This window comes from Meleagris gallopavo, chromosome 4 (assembly GCF_000146605.3).
Source record: "Meleagris gallopavo isolate NT-WF06-2002-E0010 breed Aviagen turkey brand Nicholas breeding stock chromosome 4, Turkey_5.1, whole genome shotgun sequence".
Taxonomy (NCBI): domain Eukaryota; kingdom Metazoa; phylum Chordata; class Aves; order Galliformes; family Phasianidae; genus Meleagris; species Meleagris gallopavo.
In genome coordinates, this window is record NC_015014.2 from 52,722,879 (window position 1) to 52,750,284 (window position 27,406).

At 36.0% G+C, this 27,406-nt stretch overlaps 1 protein-coding gene across 1 annotated transcript in view; it reads right to left on the reverse strand.

Annotated features, from left to right (window-relative positions):
• Positions 1-534: 534 nt before the first annotated feature.
• Positions 535-27,406, reverse strand: part of STIM2 (stromal interaction molecule 2) — a 33,237-nt gene continuing 6,365 nt past the window's right edge. Inside the window, 12 exon segments of the mRNA XM_010710317.3 lie at positions 535-7,526; positions 7,529-7,775; positions 7,777-7,957; positions 8,765-8,966; positions 12,106-12,344; positions 12,597-12,697; positions 12,873-13,040; positions 13,559-13,736; positions 14,663-14,840; positions 16,282-16,397; positions 17,045-17,156; positions 25,330-25,444. Coding sequence (XP_010708619.2) covers positions 7,477-7,526; positions 7,529-7,775; positions 7,777-7,957; positions 8,765-8,966; positions 12,106-12,344; positions 12,597-12,697; positions 12,873-13,040; positions 13,559-13,736; positions 14,663-14,840; positions 16,282-16,397; positions 17,045-17,156; positions 25,330-25,444 — 1,887 coding nt within the window. The 3' untranslated portion in view covers positions 535-7,476.

Here is a 27,406-nt window from a genome sequence, read left to right on the forward strand (position 1 = left end):
AATTCAACATACGAAGCAACTTAGAAACTCAAAGGCTCTTTCAAGCACAAGCCATAAGCCCCAGGATTTCCAAAGCCAACTGTAGCACACAAGCTGCCAAACAGAACCAACTCCACCTTTCCCTTCCCAGTACAATGGCTGTCAAGGTAAATGACACATAATAAGCAAAGAAATACTGGCCAGATTTCTATGCATAACAAAGAAAAGTTAACTCAGGTTTTGTTGTTGTTGTTGGTTGTTTGTTTTTTTTAAATAAGTTTATACACTCTGGGAAAGTCTAAAATGAATTAACACTACATAACATTTTCACTTACACATTTTCACTTTTCAAAATGGAAGTAAGATTTATTCAACATTAAATGTAACAACACATCAGAAATCAATATCCACTTATAAAATAAAGAAAAACAACATGAATAAACACAAGAAAATACTGTCTGAGACTCTCCAAGCAGGACATTTCTCATAAGACTCACAGAAAAAAATATGCAAACAAAGACTAAGTTCCCAAAAACTCAGGTGTTGGGTTGTGGGTTTTTTGTTTTTTTTTTTTTCCAGTTATAAAGCAATATATAGCTATTGGGAGGTAAACTAGAAAGGGGAATGAAATGCATCATGCTGTACAACACCAAAGAAATACTCCAACTGCATTTGTGTACAGCCTTAACAACATGCAGTAGATGAAGTCCAAAGTAAGTATAGCGTGTATATATTAGAGAGACAGAAACTAGTCAGTCCCAGGGCTTTGATTCTTACTTCAGTTCAATTAACAAAAACAAACAGAAGTAAATAGAGGAAGAGCAGAATCTGCATGGAGGACAACATATCTTCCCAGAACAGTAAAGCCTTTTGAATAAGATTTAAACTGTGTACACATTTATTTGTCTTGGTCCTCTTCTTATTATGTCATTGGAAAACAACCTAGAACCAAAGACAGGCTTTATGCAAATATATACATTTTTATAAAGCTGTAATTAAACAAAACAATGCAAGTCATTCAAATTCTGCTAATCTTTTCAGTCAGGCATTAATATGCTGAACACTTACTACTAAATCTTTTTAAACTGAAAATAAGAACAGGGCAAGACACTTCCCAAACAGCCTTGCTAACATACAGGGCGATTTAATTTTTTTGTTGCTTGCAGGAGAGCAGTGTGAAAACACACATGCTATGCAATTCATTTCACAAAACAAGCCTTTCAGATCAAAAGCTGGGATGTTGGTTCAAGTCAATCCACAACTTGGCAGAATTATCTTGCCAGTCTCTTTTTTTTCTGGTTGTTGCTGTTTTAATTCTTTTTAAACAAACCTTTAAGAACTCCCACAGCTCTTGTCAGATATTGAAAAGCAAGCAAGCACGGCGCACATGCAGATATTAGAATTAGATAGCCAAATACAACTAACTACAAAGTTCCAAGCAGTAACATCTACATTCCCCTGGGGAGACTCAATCCTACTGGGAGATGGATTTCAAAGCTGATAAAAGAACACAGGTTACCTGGTTCCCTTCAGTTCTCTGCCTATCACCCATAGACCTCCAGAAATCTGTTCTACCAACAAATAAGCTAGTACAAATACTCAAGATGGATGTTTCTGCAGAACACTAATTTTAATTAACTCCAGTAAGAATGGGCTGATGGCTGACAACTGAAGACTGACCTGTATAAGACTAGATATACTGACCTTAACTTTAAATTACTTCAAGTCTGAAAATAATTGGGCAGCATCAAGTTAAGATACAAATAAAAAAAAAAATGAAGGACAATTAAGGCAGATAACTTTACCACTGAAATAAATTGCACCACTCAATGACATACTTTGCTCAACTGAAGTACAGCAATGTTTATACAGCCATATCCAGCCATGATCTAGTCTTTAAAAAAATTAGTAATTCTCAATGACTGAGTAAAAAAAAAGAGCTGTATTCTAAACACAAACAATCAACTACCATTACCTGTATACTTCTTCTTACTAACAGTAGAAGGATCACAAAAAACTGAGCAGAAGTAAAAGGAATGTAAAGGAGAGTTAATTCAGATGTCAACATCATTTTAAAAAGTCACCTTTAAGACTACTGAAATCATTATCCAGAACTGCTCTGAGGTCTGGCAATCACTTAAGTTAGTGCTGTAGCCACCAAATTTAAAGCTGGTTTGAAAATGGAATAGAAAGATCAAGGCAATGCCCTGAAGAGTTTGCTTTGCAAACAAAGGTTAATTTCTTGGATAAAGTTACTGATCTGAACATATCATCTCCAGCACCAAAAGCTGTGAATATCTTTTAGCCTTCAGATATAGGAGTAGATGATACACACCGTTGCATTCGTTTTCATTGTATGCGATAAGGATTTCCCTGTAACACTTGAGATCAACCAATTTCCATTTAAGAGAATTCCAGAGACACATTAAACATGTGGAATGTATTCTAAATTTGTTAAGCATGAAACTCTCAGTTACAGATCAAAAATTGATCAAATATTTTTACTTTTAAAAGACAGTGGATTGATAAGTACTACCATCTTGCTTAGATAACAATCAGATGCAAGAGCAATGGAGAATAATCATTAGTTTGAAGTCGTTACAATTAGCATGAATCAGTGCCTTCTGTTTATGCAAGAGAGGACTGGTGGAGTTTCAGATCAGTACCACATCAAGTGGGTTGGAAGGGAAAGCTATCTACTAAAAATGTGCATGATACACAACATAAAAATGTTGAACTACTGCAACCTCAAAAGCACTGTTATCTAAACATTTACATGATGTCAAGCTACGACCCTCTACAAGCAAAATCCTTTTGTTATTGACTATACCCAAATCTGTGTTTAAAAGACAAAAGCAGACAAGTTTACAAACACATGAAATCAAACAGCCTTCCCAAACAACTATTATTCAATGAAGATGCAATATCCAGGATTAAAATGCCTTGAGCAACTGGGAGCAAGCTGTGTTCCAATCACAAATCACTTTAGTCAGTGCAAACTAGAACATATTAGAAAACTATGTTCATCATCCTTAACATATTGCACAAGGAGATAAGCGAATGGTAAAGAGGTTCAAGAATTCCACTATTTGGCTTCAAACAAAAATTTCAGTTAAACACTTGGGTTTATTTGCTTCTTCTCCCGTTTCTAAGTAAATGAAAAATAAAAGCCTTTTTTGAATACATCATAAAATTAAGATAGCAATCCTTTAGCAGTCTATCTTGGAAGTGGAATGAAACTATCCTGTCACTGTAAAAGCTGGTGGTATGAGAAATGCTGATTGGAGTTGCTCCAATATTCTCAGATATTTAGAGGCAAAAGAGCAGAATACTTTAGGCTTCCATTTCTAATGAATTTTATGCAGTTAGTCATGAAACTAATGTCCAACTCTAGCACACATCCATATGCATCACAAATAAACAAGTCAAGTCTTCTTGGATTCCTAGGCTTTCAGATAAGGATGGATAGACTTTCAGATAAGGAGAATTTGATGGAAAATTTTCTGCTTTAATCAGTTGTCCATCAGAAAGTACACAATAATTTACTAAGTAGGTGTCAGCTAAGTAGGGAAATAAAAGTATACTGTATGTGTCTGGAACTGTGCATACGCAATTTTAAATTCCACCATTCACCAAGAAAAAAATTAACAGCTTTAATCTCAAATAAATTCATCATAATCTGGTCATAAAGCATTCCGCATGGCAACCAGAAATAACTTTACTAAATTTTTTGTGCTATAAGGAGAGAGAAAAATCCAAATCTTCAGGAAGAAACTTTGGAAAGTTGGTGTTTAGGTTTTTTCATTTTGTTTACTTATCAGTATATTTCTTGATATGAAAACAAATAGACATTTCTTTCTTTGACAGGTGACAGACACATGATTCTCCCTGAAGAGGCTAGACAGCATCTACAAAGGGGCCCGTATCCAGACAAAGCACACTTTAATAAAATGATTAAGAAAGCAAAGATCCTCACCTACAGAAGAAGGTAAACTTAAAATAGAATATGATTTTAGCTACAAGAGTTTCAACAGAAAATAAACAAACAAACAAAAAACCTCTGATCACAATCATGCAGAGTTTAGAGCTCAGGAAGTTTTCTGCTGCTGAAGAATGATGATACTAGATTGTCTCAAATGTCTTACAGCAACCCTAGAGGTTGGATTGCTGATTGGACTCAGTCACTGCCAGCTTATTCAAATTGCATTAAGCAAACGGAGGTAAAACTTGGAGGACCTTTTAAAGTATATAATCTCCTCACTTCTGAGATGTTGACACGTCAGGTACTTAAGTGCTGAAGCTGGATTTGATGTTTACCAATGATGATCTGCTCTAGTGTCTACGATCTCAACATCCTTCCTTCCTTTCTGTACCTCATCAGATGCCTCACAATTTTACTTTGTGGTTTTTTTTTTTAGTAGAGCAAAAAAAAAAAAGACACGAAAGGTTTCAAGAAAAACAATTCTACAGTAGTCATAACAGCAGGAACACAAGTCATTTAGATTATGGACAAATTAGACTGTAAGGGCTCAACTAAATAACGGAGAAAGCTCTGTGAATTTAAATCAACTACAGTTTATGCTCCAACATGCGATACTTACCGCTTCTGATCATATTAAATTAAGCTTTTAGTTATTATATTTATTGAGTAGCAACTATAGAGTTACAGGACAGCTAGTGATAAACTGAGTGTTGAAAGCAGTCTGTGCTCCAAAACCTATCACTATGACAATCTTGTTTTTAGATTACTATAACATTTTTCTTCCAGAAGCTGGTAAAATTGTGTATTTTAAGAAAGATAATACTTTTTAAAAAGTCACAATCAATTAAGAATCTACCACTTGCTGTTTTACTTTTCAGTTACACATACTAAAGCAAATTTAATTTGGCTTTTCAGTATTTGAGCTTGCATGACTTTCACAAAAGTTCTCTAGGTAAACTGCTTTAGCAAGAAGTTGGACTAAATAATCTCAGAGGTTCATTCCAACCCCAACTGCTGTGTGATTAGGAAGCACTGTCCTCCCCCCCCAGTACCAGACTGTTTTTTCCATCTGTAAATATTCACACTCCAGTATCAAAAAGCTGCTTCATCTTCTTTGGTAATGGTAGAGACAATTCCTCAAACTTCACATTGCAATATCTACCATCCAGCCTCAAATCTTAATTAAAACTCAATTATTGCTATAGCCTTCTCAAGTGTAGACAAAAATTGAACGTTTTCTGGTAGTATTTTTCTTTATGTTGTTTTGGAGGCAAAATAAGTTCCTTAATTTTATGTATTTTCCCTTTTTACATTTTTCAAGTACTTCATAAGGCTTTTAACAACAGACTGAAGACTCATCATTGAGGTGGTTCACTCTGGCAAAAGTCTTTTTACATAGGTGCATTAGTACAGTCTAATAAGAACAGAGCAAGCAAGTTTAGTTCAAGGACATCACTGCTACTTTGTGATGACTATTTTTGCAGTTATAACTGTTCAATGATGATTCAGAGAACACTAATTTCATTATTTTCTATTCCATCAGGTTTCTTTTTCTCCAAACTTTACAAATATTTCCCCTAAGCTTTTTCGTATAGATGATGTTCAATCATTCCTTGACAAACAGCAAAACTCTGGATTCTTTGTTCTCTTAAAGAATTAATCAGTGTTACAGAACTTTTAAGGTACTCAAATACCTCCATCCCATCTCCTGTTCCTCATCTAACCATTCCACTACCCACTGTAAGCGCTTCTGTTAACATCACTGCTACTTACTAAGGACAGAACTAACATTTATGTACAATGGAACCTAAATAGAAAATTACAGAAAAGAAGCACATATCAGTCAATTTCAATTAGCTACAGGTTTTGTTAAAAGCTCCTTCCTAGCAAAAAAAAATTTAGGCAGTCAGTGAATTAATTCTTTCATACAGTACAGCATGAACATTTGGCGAGGAATGAGCCCCTAATCACAGGCTGCTTGCTGGCAGTGGCACCCGTTACTGAGGCAACTAGCATACCCCTATGGAAGAGCTGAAACAATTCAGTGATCGCTGGATAAATTGCTTGTGTTCACTAGAGCAAGAAATATTTCTTTGGAATGTACCTCAAAATAAATTCCTGCTCAGTATTAACATTTTCAGACAAACTGAATAAAAGGCACTGTTACTCAAGCAGTACATTTGTTGTCGCCTACTGTTTAAATAAAAGTTTTCAAACAATTAGCTACTGTTGCCCTAAACAGGCTTCCATGCTACCTCATAGTATTTTCATCTCTCCGTATAAAAGCTCAACAAAAACTTTCTGAAGCACAGAGTCTCACCTTTATATCTAAAATTGAGTTAGTATAACAGTATGCATTATAAAATTATACCATTTACTTAAGAGATGTCTGAACAGCTAGATCTTCAAACTATACAAAAATAAAGTGTATGAAATCTTACAAAAGGAAGACATTAAGACATTAATAGCTAATCCAAAAAAATATAACAATAACTTATACACAGCAGTAAGCATAAGCAATGTAGCCTACAAGAGCTTTGAATAAACAGAACTCTGAAATATGTCTGAAACAAGCATCAGCTAAAATTGGAACATTCCCAAAGCACAATAATGTTTCCAATTTATTGTCTTTGCCACAGTACAAACTTTCACAAACCAGATGTCCATTGTCCATCAGTCTGTAAACAAAAGCTACTAATCCCCTCCTTGTTTTAAGAGGGTGAATATTTTCAGTCCCCAGTCAAGTTTCATATTGATCACTTGCATAAGGAATCAAGAGCTTCCTCTCTTGTTAAATTACACACATCTATACAAATTTATCATACAGCCTGCAGTGAAGTAAAATCACAGTGACAGTCCTGGGAAAAACTTTTTTATTTTTTTTTTTTTTTTTTTACAGCAGGACCTGAACCAATCTAATAATAAATGCATTAACAAAGCTTCCCATAGTAAAAGCGCGGCATTTCCATTTCCAGAAATCAAGTCAATTAGAAATCCTAGGTTCTACTTAAAAATCCCAAAAATCTAAAAGTGAAAAGTTTTGTCTTCTCAGTCAAATATAAGTCCCTCAGTTTTACTTGCAGAGAGACTCGTCCAGTCTGTAAAACAGTAGTGCAATTCAATTAATTCTACTTCTTTTTATTTTTCTTGAAGTCCAGTAGATAAGCGTCCTAGCTCTATGGAAAGATAGGAAGATGCTCCGGTAAACAATAAACTTTGGCAAGCCCGGGAAGGCTTACTAGTTCATTAAAGCTTTTAAGTCCAAAGTGGTTTAAAAAGGGTTTATGAATAAACAAAAGGGGCAAAAAAAGAAATAAATAGGCAGAAATGAATGTAAACTGTCTGAAATTTTTAATGATTTCTCATTGACAGCTGGCACGATCTTTGACAAGAGAGTCAGTTAAATAGAATTGACCTAGAGAACATCCCATTTGATAACAGAATGCTCAAATGGAATTACATTCCTAAAGATTTAAAAAAAGTTTTTACAATGTTACTACAGACTTCTGCCCACCTCACTTACACTTCTTCTTAAAGAGGCTTTTTATTTTTGATGGCTTTTTGTTTTTTCACCATTTTGGTACAGGTCCTGTGGGATGCTACTTATCCTAGGAACAGAACAAGCTTCTTGGCTGGGTTTACTATCACTGCTGGCAGAAGAGCATGAGGTGTGCCGAGGCTTTACAACTGGGATCCCACTTGAAAGCTGGTTCATGCTGCAAGACTTCTCCAAAATGCCGTTATAAACTTTGCTTGCAGGGCTAAAAATCATGCTTTTAGTCTCTGCCATGCCTACACAGTCAGGAGAGCCCCCTAGATATGTCTGCAGTTAGAGAAGAAGAGTCTCCTGTAGATGATTCCTCGAGTGAGAGTTCTTCCCGGGATACTTTCTGAGGAGAAAGTGTCTGGTACATCTCAAGACTAGACGGAGGAGACTGCTTCCTTCCAATGGACAAATTTAACGAGTCACATTCCGAACCTGTTTCCTGTACTTCCCTGAGTCAGAGCAAACAGAGGAGAAAACAATGAAACTTTAATTGCATGGTGGGATTTAAAGGAAATAAATTTAGAATTAACACCATTAGTTTAAAAGCACCACCCACTTTTCCCTAGTAGTTAATTAATAAAAAAAAAAACATTAGGTCAGACATTTTAACTTACAACTTGAATTATATCATTTTATTACCTAAACTTAAGTTAGTTAACTTCTGAAATCGTTTTTGTGGGTAGCAGGATCTGCCCCGAATCAGTCATTTGTATCTCACTGAAAAGAACAAAAACTATCTTTCTGGCACGTGAAGTCAAGAAAAGTTATGAAATGAAAGGAGGAGATTTAAGTCTATCATATACAAGAAGTTTCTTCAGGACAAGTGTCCCTACCTTTCAACAAGCTCATTTGCTCCTTCCAAAAGGAATTTAACCTTTTCCTATGAGGCCATGTAACAAGAGTAGGTACACGCTCAACATGCTGTAAGAATTGTGTTACCATCCATCTTCTCTTCGCCCAGTAGCTGACATTGCTTTTGATCCTAGTTTCAGATGTAAAAGCCAGTAACATATTGTAATGGAGAATCAGGGTTAGTTCAGTGCACCCTGGATTGTAACATTACTTAACTGTATATGACATACTAGCTATTTACATATTCATACCAGACAAGAATACTCTCTGCTCCCTGTGAACTGTATCATTTATATTATCCTACAGATTACTTTAATTTTTGACTCTGTTCAATCTCTAACTCTAAACTGATAGTTTCAAATAATCCTATCAGATTTCCAAGTGCTGTTTGCTAGTCTCCGTACCATTGTTTATCAGCAGAGAAGTAAATGGCTTCCTCCTCCTCTTCAGTTCGATAAAGAGCTGGACAGCTCGACACAGAAAGGATGTCAGGGTCAGGGGAGTGCAAAGCATGCTGAGACTGTGGAGATGATGGCACAACATTGCGTCTTGATCGACACAAGCTACTGCTTCTTGCCAGTGTGCTTGGAGGTTTTACAATGGACCCTGAGGCAAAGAAAAAGCAAACCAAAATCCCCCAAGTGACATTGATGTTAATAATTATCTACTCTGAAGACTAAATAATAGGTGTCTGCTTCAGCCACAGTGATTCTTAGGCAACTTCGATACAGTCCAACTATTTAGAGGACATTGCTTAACTGTTTAGAGAAGACAGACTGACATCGCCTTATACATTCTACAGTTAGGTGAAGCAGCTAACCAAGATCTAACTGCAGAAATTTCACATCTGCCAAATACTACTGTCTGTGTGCACCACTGGCTCACTACCCTCTTGAGAGCAAGACTCCCAAACCCTTATAAAACAAGAACAGCAGTGCTAAAATTAGTATGTTAGGCAATATCCTGCGTTTTACTTGTGTAGTGATTTGAAGCTTAAAGAGTATATGAAAGTTTTGCAAGTAAGTGTATCTAGCCGAACAGCCAACTGAATTATACTGCATTAGTTGAGAATTAACATTAGACACAGAAGACTAATTTATCATATTCCATTTAAATTAAAAGATAGTAAATATATAATTAAGCCTCATTTAAAGCTCAAGAATTTTTGATAACATTTTCTTTTGCCATGCAAATTATGAATTTCAGGAAAAAAATTTTAATGGGTGGAGACAGCAACACAAGAATTGACCATTCAAGAATCTAATACAAAGGGACAAACTATTATCTTCCTCACCCAATTTCTCTTTCGGAAGTTGATTAAGTAGCAATACTTTTATGTAAAGAAACTACAAACCTACTTGCAGGCAAGCTGTTATCAGGCTCATATGCCTCTTCCAACTGTCCCACAGAATGCATCACTTTGCTTAGATGAGACTGTTCCTGGTGTTCAAGATCTTTATCTAATTCAGTACACCACAGATCCAGGTATTTTTTTGTTTGTTTTTGGTAGCCCAAGCCTTGTTTTTATGAACAAGGATGCCTAGCCCTAACTAAATGCTTTTTTTTTTTTTATATGCCAGTTTAGCAACCACTAGATTAGAGTTTCCCTTCTTGGAATCTCAGAAAAGGTTCAGTTCCTGTTTTCAGTGCTGAAAGTCACAACTTTCACAAAACAGCAAACAGCTGCACCTTCATCAGTACTCAGAGTTCATGATCTACTGAGCTGAGGGATAAAGAACAGCTTTCAAGTTCCAACATAACAGTTGTCATGTAACTCAAACTTTTGATTTTACTTTGAGGAATTCCCTACTGACCTGAAATGCAGCTGTTGACAGCTCAGAAATAAGGTTTTGTCACTACAAAGATATTTCTATGAAACAGAAACCTGGAAGTTTACTGAGGTGAAACTACAGAATCTGTTAAGGAAACATGTACTGAGTGTCCACGTAAATCAGATACCACTCTACTTGATGGTGTAAAAATGAGGACTGAACCATCGCTGAGAGGGATTAGAAGCATTTTGTTTACTCGTAGGTGCATATACACGGGATTATGAAGGATTAAGCTATGACAACATTTAGAGTTTTCAAGTACAAACGAAACACACTATGCTGAGGAACTAGCAGAACCCTAATCAGCCAATAGAAAACAGCAAGTCCCTATCCCTATCCCTTTCTTATAATGACGTCATTCCATTCTCAATCACATTTTTCCTAATCCCCTTCTGTTCTTCAGTTCAGGATTGATTAAACAGATCTTAAGAAGAGATCAAAGGACGTTGGGCCAGGTAATGAGCCCAAACCAGTAAGCTCAGTTTAGGTTCATACACTAAAACAGCGCTGCTTGTAATTGACCTTTCTGCACATTGTTTTTTATCAGACATTTTGCTTCTGTCTTTCCTAGTGTACATTTGTCATTTTTGGCTAAAGGAAGGGAATAGTTTTAACCATTATCAACCTATCACGTAATTTTACTACTCTTTAACTGATTTCAGCAACATCATCATATTTTCTTTCCCTGCTCGCAAAGCATTTCCAATTCTGAGATTGTTTTCTTTTATTATGGTTTTTTTCCTCGTTGTTTGTTTTTCACTGAGTACAAACTTTAAAATCACTTCCATGAAAGCAGACTTGTGTCTTACCAAAGCTCAGAAAGCACATTTAAAGTTTTTTTGTAATATTATTGCATCCATTGGTCATCCAAGGAATTTGTTCATAAGGTTTAAATCAAAATCCTCATGGTAAAGATTATAGAGACAGTATTCTTTAGAAAGTGATCAGAACTTGCAGAAGAAATAGTGTTGCAAGGGTTTTCAAAGAGGCCTGTAGTATACATGCAAGAAGGTTGGTAAGATCAGAAGGAAAGCGTGCCCAAAGCATATGGATTGAAACCAGCTAAGTGGCAAATAGTCCCATTATGCAACTTTAAAACACTAATTCTATCTATTCAGAGAATTCCAGTCCTAGAAGAAAAATATACATATGACAAATGTTTTCTCCCTACTTAATTCTTAGCTTGATGCTTCTTGAACAGCTACATGGGAACTCATCTTTTTGAGCCTAGTTAATCATAACTTCCCTGAAAAAGGCTCTTGTGTTGACATAATGACTCAAGATATCAGGGTGGTCTGAATCCCCAGTGTATATATTTTGATCATAGTTTAACCAAAGCTGGATCTTCCTCCCTCCAGCATTTGGCCTCTGTGCTTCACACTCAAACAACTCAATTCATCTCAACATAAACACTCTCCCTGAAAGCTTCCCTTGGACAACAACAGGAATTACTTTCAGGCACTGAGGAATGTTTGAGTAGATACATATCACGCTGCCTCTCAAACAAAGGGTAAGATCTACCCAGTAACTGAAGGGATCCTATCCAAACGCCATCCCTGTCATCAGAAAGAACAGGTGCACTAAGAGAAATTCAACATTATAGATTATAAATTGCAACTTAGACAAAACATGTAAGTACAACAAGCAGACTTTCAAAGCCTTAGCTGGCTTTGAATCCTGCATTCCCCCTTCCTTCCCAGTCCCCAACAGTGAGAGGGAATAAAGGCTTTACTGTAAAACTCCATTTTCATTTTATGCACACCCTGAAAGACATCTGAAAAAGTCACCTCAAATTTTATTTCTTCTGACTTTGTTCCAACTCTATTATTTTTAACACTCTCCCCTTGCTTGACTTTTAAAATCCCATCCCTCCAAAGCTTTTCCCCTTTCTTTTTACTGAACTTAATACTTACCATGAAACTGTGAAACTATTGGAGGAGTATCTTCATCTAAGTCATCAACTCCTCCTGCAATTGGATAAGGAGGAATGGAAACTCGGGGCATAACTACCCAGCTGTGATCAGAGTAGAGAGAAGAGGTCAAACTTGGTAGCCCAGAATTGTGTGCTATTTGAAAACCACAAATCTTCTCAATCTGTTGCCACCGATAAAGACGCTCCCGCAAGCAGGTTGTCAACTCAGACAGTGCTTTCCTGAAGAAAATAATCAAAAATTACATTTTTACTGACAAAGCAACACCTGTGCAGTCATTCTAGAATACCTCAAGGTCCATTAAGACAGTTGAAATATTCCCAACATCAATGTATTTTAATCTATTCACATAAAAATGCAAAAACACTAAGTTCCGTAACTCCAATTCAATTGTTCCAGGAATTCACAATTCACTTCCCTCCAAGAAAAAAAAAAAACAAGAACAAAAAAACACATTCTGGTATTAGTCTTACTTGGCTTCAAGGATTTTATGGTCCACCTCATCCAGTGAAGAGCTGTGTGCAACATGTAATGTTCCAAACACAGTGCTTCTCTTCTTTTTTATCTTTTCTGCCTAAAAAGCACAAATTAAATACTTAATGCATACAGCAATATATATGCAAGATGGATGAATAGTATAAATCAGCTTAAAGCAGAAAAGATATCCACACGCCTACCTGAGTAATTTGTATTTAATGTTAAATTTATTTAGCAAAATATTGGTCTTTACAAAACAGTGAAGTCATTACCTCATCTTTGGCGATTGCTAATTGCATTTCAGCATGCTGTCTTTTGATATTGTAATATTGTACTTCAACTTCATGCGTTAACTGAAGCCACTTCTGCAACGCTTCAGGAACGGACCAATTACTTCTCAACTCAAATTCCTTCTCAGCCTTTTTTAAAGCCATGCGCACCTGACAGTCAAAAAGAAATGAAAGCATCAAAGATTATCATTAGAACTGACAGCAGAAAAAAAGTGAAATATAAACATCTTTTTATCCCACAGCAACATACTCAGGCTTTACAAATCTTTTGCAAGTGTCACTCCGTCTCAGGAAGTACAGCAAACATTTCTGAAACTATACAAGAGCTGCTCTGAATACTATACCTCCTCCTACGCTGGCCCATGACTTGCATCTGACCTGCTACTACTAAGAAGAAAAAGACAAAGCCACTAGTTCCCATCGGATAACAAGACAGTAAAACTTCTGTAATCCTGTTCCATGAATCTAGTTACATACGCTCCTAAGAGCATAACGTTCTACATAATAAAACACCTGAAACTATGACAATTGACAGACTTTTGCTTTAAGTACTTTTAGACTTCTCCATTCAAATCTAGTATTGGAGAAAGACTCTTTTAAACAATCCTAAAGTTCTAATAAAGCAAGAACCAAATTTAAGTCAGCATTAAAATACAGTTTGTGGATACCTGCACCAGCTCCTCCTCTGCATATTTGAGCCTGCTGAGCTCACATTCAGCTCCCTCCCTCAACTCCCGTAGGCGATGAGCTTCGCGTTTGGCATCATTGATCTCATCCATCATTTTGCGCTCCAGATTTTGTTTTTCCACAGCTACGTTTCTATTCTCTTCCTGTGCTTTCTCAAGCCTTCACAATTGAACAGAAAAAAAAATGAGAAAACACACAGCATGTTTGTTAGAAGTTACCATCCTCCAGAGAAGAAAATGTGTTCAACATCACAACAATACAAATTGAATGGATACAAATTGAAATAGAAGACTCTCTGGACACCAGGAAGAATGCCTGTGCTGACCAGATGAGCAAGCACTGGCACAAGACACCCAAAAAGGCTGTGGAGTCTCCCTCCTCAGATATCTTCACAAAGCCACCTCGATGTAGTCCTGGGCAACCTGCTCTGAGTTGAACTGAACAGCCTCCAGGGATCCCTTCCCACCTCAGCCATTCTGTGACAATAAAAACTGAACAAGCCGCATGAATCTGCAGCATCACAATGAGATGTTCATAGTGTCAGACAAAACACGTCAACTTCTCGCTGAGCATTCACGAAAGGTAATAAGATCAAAGCATCAGTTTCCATAGAAAATTGAGTTACAAACATACCAAAAGAAACCTAACAACTTTCATAACACTAAATAAGCAATACAATCAGTCAGAGTTTGATTCAATCTTAAAAGCTAAAAGTAGATGAAACATACGTCTGTGTTCTCACTTTAACGTACATCAGAAAATATAGATTTCAAAGTTAACTAATTATACGAAAATAACAATACCTACTTCTAAATTAGTTGATAAAGACTGAATCACTATTCTCTACTCGCATCTTAACTTTCTATCACAATTTCAAGCACCCAGGAGCAATATTTACACAAATCCCAATCAGTACTGAGATTACAGTTTCTATTTGGGAAAAAAAAAAAAAAGAACAAAATCCAAAGAAAGCTTAAGTTTTTTGTTTGGTTGGTTGGTTTTTTTGAGTTTAGATGGTCTGTATTTACACTTCACCTCAAAAGGAAATCAAGGACAATATTAACTTTTTTTTTTTGTTTTTATACCTTTCCTGCAAGTCAAGAAGACTTTGTTCTGCTGTCTGCAAACTTTCCAAGTCCTTCATCATTTTTGTGATGTGTTCTTTTGAGGTTCTGTTCTGTGTATACGCAAACCAGCAGCCTCCAAAACCAATAACTATAGAAACTGTTAATACAAAATCCTTCATCCAGTTGTGAGGGGGACCTGCACAAAGAATAGCATGATCATTAATTACTTCACATATATACAAGTCACACTAATGAGTTACTTGTTTTTTTGTGTATGAATTGCTGTGGTGTTCTTTTCCTTCCTGCATAGCATAGGCTGTGATTAAACCTGATGTTAAACAGAATAATTGAATAATTCCTACTCCATACTTTAAGCTACCTCCAACAACTGCTGTTCATTTACCATACACATAAGAAATTGTGTTCTAGACAAATCTACTTAGTCTATGCTAAAACATTACACCAAGGAATGTTTGTCGTATTTTTACATTGTGTAGTCTACATCTTTTTTAAGTGAGAGCTTTTCCAATTATACTTCATCAGGTTCCTAAGACCTTTAAGTTATATTTGACTACATTCTCCTTCAAGTCTGTGCCCTCTGAAATATCCTGTACTGAGTTAAAAGGGTAACTGTAATAAAAGAGATTTTTATAAGACAATATAATAGCAGCACTTTTTAAAAGCAAAATCTCAATTGTCAAAGTACTATATACAAGATACTCATACATTACTTAATTCTTCTATAGCTACCTGAATTTTTATAAAACAAGCTTACAAAAACACTTAAGGTAACTCTTTCCACAAAACTAGCAGCTTGTTTCCCAAACAGAACACTTGGTTAAATCACTCCAATATATCTCATGCAGCACAGACTCCACGCTCTGCCAGCATCACTATTAAGTGCTTTGTTCCTTTGGTTAAAAACAAACATTTCAATTTTAAGGCTTAACCAGATCTGTTCTTTTCCTCTCTCTCTCAAGTGTTTTCCTCCCTGCAAATCCCAAGCTCAGATCTGTCAGGTGAGCTCAGACCCGATCCGTGATACAGTAGTCTTCTAACTGATCATCAAGCTCTAAGGTCTAACTAATTAAGGGACACTCCATATGCATAGAAACAAAACTGACCTATAACTGTACAAGCAAGCATGTAGACCACTAAAGACAAATTCTGCATGAGCCAAAATGAGTCAGATGCAGAACTGCAATATTACATTCGAGTGCACTTCAGCTTAAGTCTGTATAAAAGACACTGGCATCAGATACGAACAATCACCATCTCCCACTTTTTCTTTTTGTGATTAAAGAATCATGCCCACTTATCTCAGCATCCCAGCTTGCGCTGGAGGTAAACCTAACATTAGCTAGGAGTCTAGCAAGCATGGTCAAAAATATTTAGAAGACATCACAAAAGCCAACTTACAGTCTAGGAGATACACTATAATTTCTATGTAGTCTTTAACACGTATGTGGGCCTTTAATCCATTATTCTGACAATATTTTAATCAATTGTCCAGTTTTATACTGCATGTCAAGCAATCAGTATACCCACAATAAGACATTCTATCTACAGTATCAAGTGTCACTGGACATCCTTGCTGTTTAATTTATACAATAAAAAGCTAAGGTAAAATTACTAACGCGTAAGAGGTCCAAATAAAACAACATCCAAGGCTTTAAGCTGAAGTTTCTGTCTATGGCTCCGGTCAATTATTTTCAGGTGAGAGATCATGAAAGCATGTTCATTTACTGCTATCCTGTTAATGACAAAACAACAGATTACATATTTCAAGTTGTACTCAAATCTCTTCTTGAAGAAAACGCACCTACACTGTACAGAATTTTTGTTATATGGATTATGGTCATGCAGTCAGACTAAGAGATACAATATGATAATTTTGTTATGAAAAACAACGTGGCTAAGGAAGAACAATCAAATCATAGTGCTACCCTTTCAGGAATATTCATAAAATGAATCCATCTGGTGTAGTTAAAAGCAATGATTTATCTATAAGCTTGTGGCAACTCAAAATATACACAATACTCAAATGTAGCAAATATGCTCAAGAAAATGGTTTCCGCAGATAGTTCTGAATGTATTGCATGGGTAAATATCAAAGTTGTCCAAAATAAAGTGAGCTAACATACAGATAATTATGTAGTCATTGATAAAGACTTCAACAGAAAAAGAGATAGAACTACGATAAAGGAACAACAGGAAGGAAAGTATAGCTAGAATTACTTCAACAGAAAAAGTCAGCCTTTAGAAACACCATGGCAATTCTCTTTTCTTATATTTGACCACATCTAGTTAGTCTTCAGGTTCATACAGCTGTTTGCACATAACAGTTAAATCAGCAGCCAACAGTGAATCATTTGAAACTAATTCACAAGAAGTATTCACCTGGGAAGTGTTGTTCCATTGACATTGCTCTCCCTAAAATTCTTTTCATACTGGGGCAGTTCAACAAATTCTGACAGCCATTGAAGAGTGTCCTCTTGAGTCCAGTTATGAACTGAGAGAAAAAAGGTTGATTAATTTTAGCAAAAAGCAATAATAAGGCATTGCGGACAAGCAGTAGAAAAAAAAATCAAGTTACAATGAGCATGAGAGTTAGCCAAAAAACTGCAGACAAACCAACATTCACATTAACCAATGTTACAGCAGGTGCTGTAGCAATAATTTAAGGTACCATATCAAAACCACTCCCAGGAACCCACCCTCATCTTCATAGAGGCTTATGCAAACTAACCACAAAAGGGGAGCAAATAAGTGAGAAACATGGGAAGAGTGAAAGAGAATACTGAAAGATAGTAGATATATAACAGCAAAATACATGAACTCCTTCAAAAGTCCACGACTTCTGTATTATGTGCAGTGGTATTCCCACTAAGAAAAATGTTTAAATTGATTCAAAAATCTCAAGTATATAATGGCAGGAGTCTATATAACCTGTCATAGCTATAAATGCTCTTAAGTAAATAGAGAAATACTAGAAATACTAACCATAGATTTTTATCCCCCAAACATTTCTGGCCATCACAGTCCAGCTGCCACAACCTAGAGCTTCACACTGATAATTTAAAAAGCAATCGTTTCATATCCCATTTCTTCCCCTGCTTTTGCACCAAACTGTTTTTCCAGGTGTTGATCTTCAGACTCCATCTTGTCATAATACTCTAAACTTTGGTAAAAGATAGTTCAACTCTATTTACAGATCACTTTCGTATTGCAAAGGTTCTTAACTGTTCCTTTAGTGGGAAACCATCAGGTTCACAGGTTGTTCTAAGCGTCTCAAAAGGTTAGTCAAGATCATCCAAGATTGTCCTTAACTGCATCCTAGAAGTACTACATTCACAAACCAATTCAAAGCAAGTGCACTGTTTGGACTAGACAGCAAAAGACATCTAAAATAGCTACTACACACTAGACACCTCATTACTGACAGTACAGAACATGCAATTCTGGAAGCAACAAATCACTGAGTTTACAAACGGAAAAATTAACAAGTTTCACTTCTCCTGAAAGTATTTTACAATCATATTATTAAAATCAAAGTGAAATTGGTTCTTGTTTTTAATAAAACTTTAGTAATATTATACTTTTTATGGAAGAAATATACATACTGAAGTTGTTTATAGTAGACTAAATTACTTTTGCTCTACTGCAGAGACAAAAAGATACATCTCCTTCACAGAACACTGAAAAAAGTTCCAAAACAATCTAGTAAGTTATAATCGAGAAATGTCACTTTCCTATTCATTACCCATCACTGCACCAGATACCTCCATTAGTACAGAAAATCCATAAAGCAGCAAGGTCTATCTGTCCTGAACTAAAATGAAAACTTGTACTTGCTGTGATCTTCTCATATAGTTTCCTGTTTACAAAAAAAGAAGGACTGCTATTAACAGTTATACACAGGTGTGCCTACCTAAATGACCTCTCTCAACTTTAAGATTAATCAGAACACGGAGTCAACTCTTATTCTAGGATTTCATATTCTGCATCTGTCCACAAGAAATTTTAACAAACAAAGCTGTAAGGAACAAACATTTCTCCTTCTAATATTTCCTCTTTTGACATTCAACACCAACATACTAAATTAGAATGAAGAGTAGTCAATGCCTGTTTCAGTTCTACAGAAACCCATGGCAAATTAGCTGTCTGATTAGAAAACTATAGATCACACAGTGAAAGCTTCGAAGTTTCATGCTTGTCTAGGTCTATCAGAATCTTATTGCACTTCATTTTATCACTAGATTGGCTAGAATCCTCAGATTCAGGAAATACCTGTTTTTGTGTTTGTTTGTTTGTTTTTTAATTTATTTATATAAAACCACTACTCAGTCAATGTTAAATAGAAGATAAATAAGCCTGAGTCTTGAGATTTAGACAAGCAATTAAGTTGTACACACTTACAATTTATTTTTCCTGATTCCAATAAACAGTCCTTTTCATTAAGTTTATTTTTCCCGCATAAAAAAAAAGAGATGTGAGAAAAGTCTTTTCCAGAGGAATCAACAGCTTTCCAAAAGTAAAAGAAAGATGTTAAGAATAGTTCCAAGGCTTAATCTCTTAATTAAGAGATTAAAAAGAGTAAGACAACAAAGAATCTGGGGGGTGGGAGGGCTGATCCAGATGTCAATAAGAATGGCATCTAAAGCAAAGTAAAACTATACAATATCGTGCACTAGGCTTGGCTAAGTCCTAAACCTGACAGTCTTCCCATTTTTATAGACAAATTCTTGCATCCAAGTATAGACCAGACAGTAGCCAAGGAAAAACACTGCCATCTTTTCCTCACATCTTATATGAAAAGCTGTTTTGCTTGTTCCTTCATCCTAAACTGGTTATGTTCCCCCTCTCTCAACATGCAATCCATAGCAAAAAATGTAACTGCGGAACAAGCTTCTAATTCCCTACAGGATCTGTCAAGCACATCCACTTACTCAGAAGCAAGTAAGAAGTAATTATCTGATTAACTGATCCAGTGGCAAACAAGTACAGCTGTAAAAGAGGATGTGCAATTAACTAATGAGTGAAAGTAATCTGCAACTGGAAAAAAGCACACAGACACATTGCTTCCAGATCTGAAGAACTGTGTGGTGTTTCTAGCCATACAGCAGGGAAAAGAGGATTGTAATAACCTGGAAAAAGTAAAGTGACATCAATGGATTGAACAATTAAATTAGGAAATTTTACACATCGAACTTAACCTCGAGAAAAGACACTTGAAACCTAACTCATTCATGTTTGGAGGTGTTAGCAGGGCTCAAAGTTCCTTTGTAAATAATTAGTAGCATAAAAATAAGATGCTTTCAGAAACAAATTGTGCAGAAAAAAATACAAGTCCAAATCTGACAGAGAACAAAGTTTTCAGTACACAGGAAAGAAATGATTCAGTTTTTACAAGTGCATGAACAGGAAAACATTAGGATAAATGAAAAGTAACAAAACTTTGATCACATATTCTCCCTCCTTAACATCATAAAGAGCAAGCTAGCTGCCCTAAGTAACAGAAGAAGTTACTACCATCACACCCAAACTTCAGGGCAGACTGAGACACCATCAAGGCTCTAAAGAAAGTACACTTGTATCCCATATGAAGCTCAGTTTCCACATTTAGAAACTGCTTCCAAAATACACAATTTCTTCGTAGAAATTGTCAGATTTTGACCTTTTACTTTCTATGCAATAGTTAGTTGCTTTTAATCTCTGTGTATTATTTAAAACCAACAGAAAACAGCTTTCAACTAGATGGCAGACTAGGGGGTGAAGGCAGACCAATAGACTCTCCTGGGAAACCAGAAACAAGCATTCTATAATAGATATGTCCTCGAAGCTTCCTTTTAGCACCACAGAAGCTTCCTTCAACTTAGGAAGAAATTCCTTTAGGAACCTGTAATGTTTGAGTGTATTAATATGGAGAGCATAATACAAAAACAAACTGCAATTTAACTTATTTTATAAAGCCAAACTTCATATTAGGCAACTTACTCCAGATTCCAAAACGACACTGCACAACAAGTGTTCAACCCAAAGCTTTATCCTACACAAAACTACTTCTATGTTAAAATTGTTGCATGCCTGCTTGTAATTTATTTCTGCACGAGTGACATTCTAATGCTAGGTCTGCACGTGGGACCTCAACTTCCCTTTCCTAAAGCACCACAGCAAAGCCCTGGAAAATTGATTTACAACAGCCAAAATATTCAAGCTTTCTTTTTATTCATGTCTTCTATGCAGTATATAGAAGTCAGAAGTATCGCCTGATCTGTCTCCAATAAGACCTTACAACCAGCATATAGATTTATCCCTCAACAGCATACAGTAGTGAGAAGTAAGCTGGCCTTCATTCAGCAGAAGCAGCAGCAGCCTGCTGAAACACAATACAGGAGAACTGATGACATGAGTGTACTCAAAGTCAAGCAGGCAGCTGCAGTTCACCTCCATCAGCACTGCCAATTTGAATGTGACAACTCCAAGTGTGCTGAGGGAGTGACTTTTACTTATTTTCATCACCCAGAAAGAATACAGTAGATAGCAAATGGAGGAGCAGCAACTGAACGACACAAAGTTAAATGCATATGTCATTAAAGAGTAATCATAGTAAGCTTCCGTGTCATACCTATTTCTACAAGTAGCTATCTTGAGAGACAGCATGTCAGCAACATGCCTTGGGCAGGCAGATGTAAAAGCCACAGTGTTTACACCCCGATGCAGCACCTAGCCTCTAGACTTGCTTCAGCTGTATTTAGCTTATTTTGGATACCAATTTTGGTGTTTCTTTTTGAAAAACAGCTGTAAAAACACACTTGAAAGTAAAAGGAGCAACATGACCCTGTATAAAGCTGTTCCTTGCTAACCCATATTCATTCCTCAGTAGGAGATCAGGCAATAGATATACTTTTATTCATGTTAAACTTATCACAAAGCACAGTGCTATGGAGAGGCAGTTGTAAAGTAAAATATTACAGTATCAGACCCAGTTCTCTTATGGGCCTCCAACACAGATCAGAATACATACAACAGCAATACTTTACAGTGAATAGTGAATGACAGTCATATTCTGAAAGCTGAGAACAGACTAATCAGGCAAAATCACAATACATACAAAAAAACCAAAGTGATTCCATATCAAGCATGTGGAAGGACTCCAAGGTTTTTACTGTAGCAAGACCTTCAGCAGCTGCATTATATGAAATACTGTGCAACCAGTTCTTACAATTATTCATTTAAATTAAATTGAATTTAAATTAAATAAATGGTGACCCTATCTTTCCAACAGTGTAGCACTAAAAGCACAAGTTTAATTCCCCCTCGCGCAGAATGCCTGTCTGCAGTACTGTACCCTCCCGCTCCAAATGGCATGCAGCCTTACATAACCCGGCCTTAGCTGGGTGCACACATGCTTCCAGCCTCCAGTATTTAAAACCTGAGACAGTAAACAAATTAGAAAGTGCAAGGCAACCATAACATCTTCATGGCATGCAGTTTTAGTCCCAACTGCTGCAACAACACTTGTGAAATATTACCTCAGATTTAAACAGGTGATCACACATAAATAAAGCCTTTAAAAAAATACATATCTTTTCCTCTAATAAAGAAGGCACTTCAGGTAACCTTCTTTTAACATAGAAGAGCTCAAAAGAAAAAAAATACAGGACAGGAAAGAAGCTTTTTTGTATTATAAAACAGTCTACGTCATGCACTCAATACAGATTAAACATCAAATAAACCATAATGGCAAAAAGCAGTTAGTAAAACTAGCTTTTTATAGAATTTACAATTAATCTGACAAAAGTAAACTACTCATTAACTCCAGGTTTGACTGAAATAGATCTGTTTTGCTACAGAAAAAAAAACTATAAAACACCATGGAGCAATGCTACATTGCCAAGAGTGCAGCATCCTGTCTATTCCCCAAGACAGATCAGAGAAAGGATAACCAGCTGAAGGCTCCTGCCCTATTTTTACAGACTCCCTTACTACTGAGGCTGCATGCCTAAACGATATCTTACGATAGCAGCCAAATTTACATAATCTTGGTCCATTAGAGAGACAAAAAAACCTACAAAATGTGACTGAGCAGAAACTACAGAACAAGTTCATTCATCATCACCTCTGCTGCATAGCTACTGCCTCTTAATGACCCTTGTAAAAAAACCACACTGACTCTTCACCTTTAACTCAGCAATAACTAAGCCTGATACTTGACAATAGATGAAGTACTCAGCACACGTGCACGAGTTAAAAAAACAGCCAAATGCCGTAAGATAGAGATAGGAACTACAATGAAAATGGATATATAAGCATAAAGGACAGATCAGCACTAATAAAAAAATCACAAGGCTTTTAAGAAACCAATGTTTTCTATGCTGAAAACAAGCTATGCTAGTTCTTAGCCACTCCTCTGAAAAGAATTGTGTCTCCAGAAGCTTAAGATTGAGATTAAAAATTTAAACGATCAGTATCATCAACTAAACTAAGTGATAGCTATTTTGTACTAAGGACTCACCAAAACTAATTGGCAATGGAGCAACAATAGCCCAGATGCTGATTTAAGCTATGACATGGTTCCTCTTATGATGGCAAAAAACAGCAGTCCCACAATTTCTTGAACTTGCACCAGTGCAGACTGTGTCTTACATACTGAGCCAGGTAGGGACATCATGCCAAAAGTAATTAAATAGCAATATTCTGATGTTTTTCTTGCTTCAAACATTGTCCATCTTGCATCTTAAAAAGCAACCATAAGCTATTTGATAAACACTGAAGACAAACATCCACACAAAGTAATATTTATCAGAAGGAAAAGGCAATTTTATTCAGTATTAATGTCTTCTAGACGTATTATTTCTTAGTTTCTGAATAAGCAGAGGTGCCAAGGGCTATTTAAAGCTTGTAACTGTCATACAAATACCTCAACATTCTACTAAGCAAAGTCTCCATCTACTGATACCACCATTTACACTACTTTCCACAATCTTGTTAAGTGCTATCAAATTGCATTAAACTGGCACTACAAACTAGCAATTATAACAGAATTCCTAAAATGTCTAGGAGGGAAAAAGTAATATCTTCCATGTTTCCCAAGTGAAATGAAAATAGATTTGAGAGGATCCACACTTTCTACTGGTCACCAAAACCAAGCATGCTTATAGAAGAAATTCAGAGACAACATTTCAAGACCGTTTAGGTTTGATTTTAAGTTCTGAAAGCAGTGAAAAGGTTGGTAATCACAGAAATACAAGTTTGGGAGTCTCTGAACTGCAGCAATTTAAGTGAAGATTTAAAAACACCTAAACAACTTTTCATCTTATGAGGAAAAATTAAAAGAGAAAATAAAGAAAATAAGAAGGCATCTCTATCAGCTGTATTTCCATTAGGAACATAAAGCTTAAATATCTTTAGCTTAAATCTCACTTTTCCCAAAGCATCATTTATACCACACCATTAGTACCACTTGGGAGTTCCATTGTAGAGGAAGCTTTTTCAGTGGTCAAACAGTATCTTTAAGGAGATGCAGAACAAAGTCACTGTAAAGAGACAGTCAGATCTGACAGTACCCTCAAAAAACTTTTGAGTCTTACACTGCTCACTACATTCAAGAGACCTGGAACAAATTATATCAGAACTACCTGTTTACCGAGTATTATTACAGCCAGAATTACATATAATAATTCTAGGGAGATTAATTCTAGGGACAATTGTAGGGAGATGATTGTTTCCAATAATGTAGCTGTAGTATTTTCTTTGCACAAGACTTTTATAATGGAGAACTTGCAGAATACTTGAAGAGATTAGATTTAAAAAAAATCATTGGTTAAAATGTAGACATTTATTACAGCAAACAGTTAACCAATGTTAAATGCATATTTAAGTGCCCATGCTAGTTAAATGAATGAAAAGCATGTTCCTCTTTCCATTTCTATTCTGTACCTACTTATTATTGTTCAACTGATAGCAATTTACAGGTCTCCAAAGCGCTCATCAGTAACACAGTACCATTTCAAAAGGTTAAAAAAGGTATTTTGCTTTTAAGAACTCTAATATCCTCAACCTCTAGAGTTTCATTTTAATCACTATATTCTAGACCATATTCAGCAATGAACAGAAAACAGCTACCATTTGATATTTGATATTGATATTTCATCCAAACTGAAGGGGTGCATGCTGGGCCATTATTTCAATGTCCTGTATTCCAAGTTCTAGAAGACTTTACAAAATGTTTTACACTAAGAATTAGATTTCATAACCCAAAGGAAGTAATAGAGTGGAGGTACATTGGAATTTCTACTTTATAGTAAAGTGCATAACGTTTAAAAACACAATGATAGCAACCTTCAGGGATTACTAAATTAAAAACAAGCTCATCTGGAATTCAGTGCCTGCAACAGATACTTCCGTAAATCACAACCTCTTATCAGTGAATTTAAGCTATCCTAATTTACTCACAATACATTCCGCAGAGCAAGTGGAAATTGACTCTAGAGGGAGTGAGTGAGTTTTCAATTGGATTTACATGAATATTTACTCTCTGTGCTAGAGAGTACCACTACAGATTCCTGAAGATGCTTAAGCAAAGGTCATCCATTTACTACTCTGAGTGACTTGGTAGGAAATGGTTGAATTATGTCTATTTCAATAAGCACCATGATTTCTAGTTATTCCTTTTTACCTACCTTCAGATGTTTTCCATCGTCTCCATAGATCCTCAATAGTGATATGCTTGTCTTCTCTATGCAGGTGGCTATGTTTATTAGAAGCATCCTTATACTGCATATCTTCCCTTAGAAACTGAAGAAAACAGGAAAACATCTTTAATTCCCAAGTAACACTGATTTCTAAACAAAAACTGTAAATAAATTGGGCAGAAGAGAATCTTTACCATCTCTTCCCTATGCAAGCAGCACAAAATTCAGGCAAGTCAACTATGTCAGATTTAAAAAGTTTGATATTTTTACAGACTTGATTTGCAATCATTATATCCTAGAAAAACTGAAGCTGTAATTGCTAGTATATCGACACCATTATTAGTATATCTTAGCCTTACAGCATTTACAAGTATGTGCCATGTCAATCACTCTGCATACATCTCCAGTCTGAATAGATTTAAAACTTCTTCACCTGTGGAGGGCAAGACCATATAATATTTGAAAACATCAGTCCTTTATGGATAGTGAGTAATACTCAAAACCTGCTGTGGCAGTTAAAGCAAACTGCCTGAGGGATGAGAAGAGAATACTAATATTACTACAGCCTTTTGAGTAACAAAAATTTGTTCTACTTAAAATTGGAAGACAGAAACCATCAATTTTCTACTTTATTAATGATGCCTCAGTGGCAACATTCCAAGTACCGAAGAATTACACATAGCTGTTTCATTCGCAATGATTAGTAGGAAACCTATATACCAAAATACGATGTTGTTGGGCTACGAAGCCAGCAGAGGGAGCAGGAGTTAATAGATCTATTCACAATCAGCTCAGCTGCAAACAGTCAGTTACACCAGCTTTTGGCTGAAAATAGCCTAACTTCAAATTTTCTTTACAAGTACAGAAAACCGATCCAAGTTCAAAGCACAAAGCTTTCAGATAGGAGAGAAGGAGAGTGGAAAATATCAGATAAATACTCAAGGAAAACCTAAGTTTGTTTTGTTTTAAATGAAGTATCCACAAACTCTTAGCTTGCATTTAATAATCAATATGTATTAACTCCTCAAGACAGGTTACGCACTTCTGAGAATTTCTCCATGGAATTCTGTTCACCTGTTCAGTCCCATCTACCTTACCCCTTTCAGATGCTGTGACAATAACAGTAACATCTTCCTTCATAAACTCCTCTAACAAAAGATGGTCACAATGACAAAGTTACAGCAGGAACACCTAGACCAGACAATGCCACTTTTCAGAGAAGGGATGCATTGCATTATGAAGAGATAGGACAATCAAACACGCATACTTTTTTTTTAAAACACCATTATTTCAAAAAGGCCTAATATGGAAATTCTTCAGGAGGAGTTGTCTTAAATTGAAGAAAGCCCTAAAAACAGAACAATTCTGGTAAGAGAAAAAAAAGGGGGGGAAGAGAGTGGGTGGATTTTTCTATTCTTCGCCACAGCAGCTAATCTCTCTTCTGTTGCCCTGGCCATTAAGTACACAAAGAACAGGTTAGAAAAATAACCCTAAACAGAAATTAAAAGAATAAGCTCTGAGAAAAAAAAACAGCTAAGGATTATTTTAAGCAGCAGAATTACTCAAAAAAAAGGCCTTTTAAAAAGACTATAAATTTGAAACCAAGAAAACAGATGAGTTACATAAAAATACATCAAGAAAAAAAATAATTTGTTAATGTAAGTACTTGAAGTAGAAAGTGCTTCAAAGAAGAAAAAGCCAAACACCTAGATTCAAACCTTCAATTCCCAAAGGTTGGAGATAACTGTACTCCTACAAAAACCTCACATCCCAGAGCCCAGCATTCAGCAGCGTGAAAACATTCGCCCTGAAGCAAACTGAAGCTGGAGTCCTGTAACAACTACAAGGTCAGGTAAGCCACCAAATTCCTCTTCAGAAGACCTTTAGTACTCCAACAGTTAACTCAAATTGCAGCTAACCTGTCACCAAACACTAGCCTGAAGCAAGAACCACCACCATCATAAAATTTTGATCCTTCTGAAGAAAAAAAACAAACCAAAATCTAATACAGGTCTGACATGCAAATAGCATTAACAAACTAAAGCCATGAATAACACCACAAAAA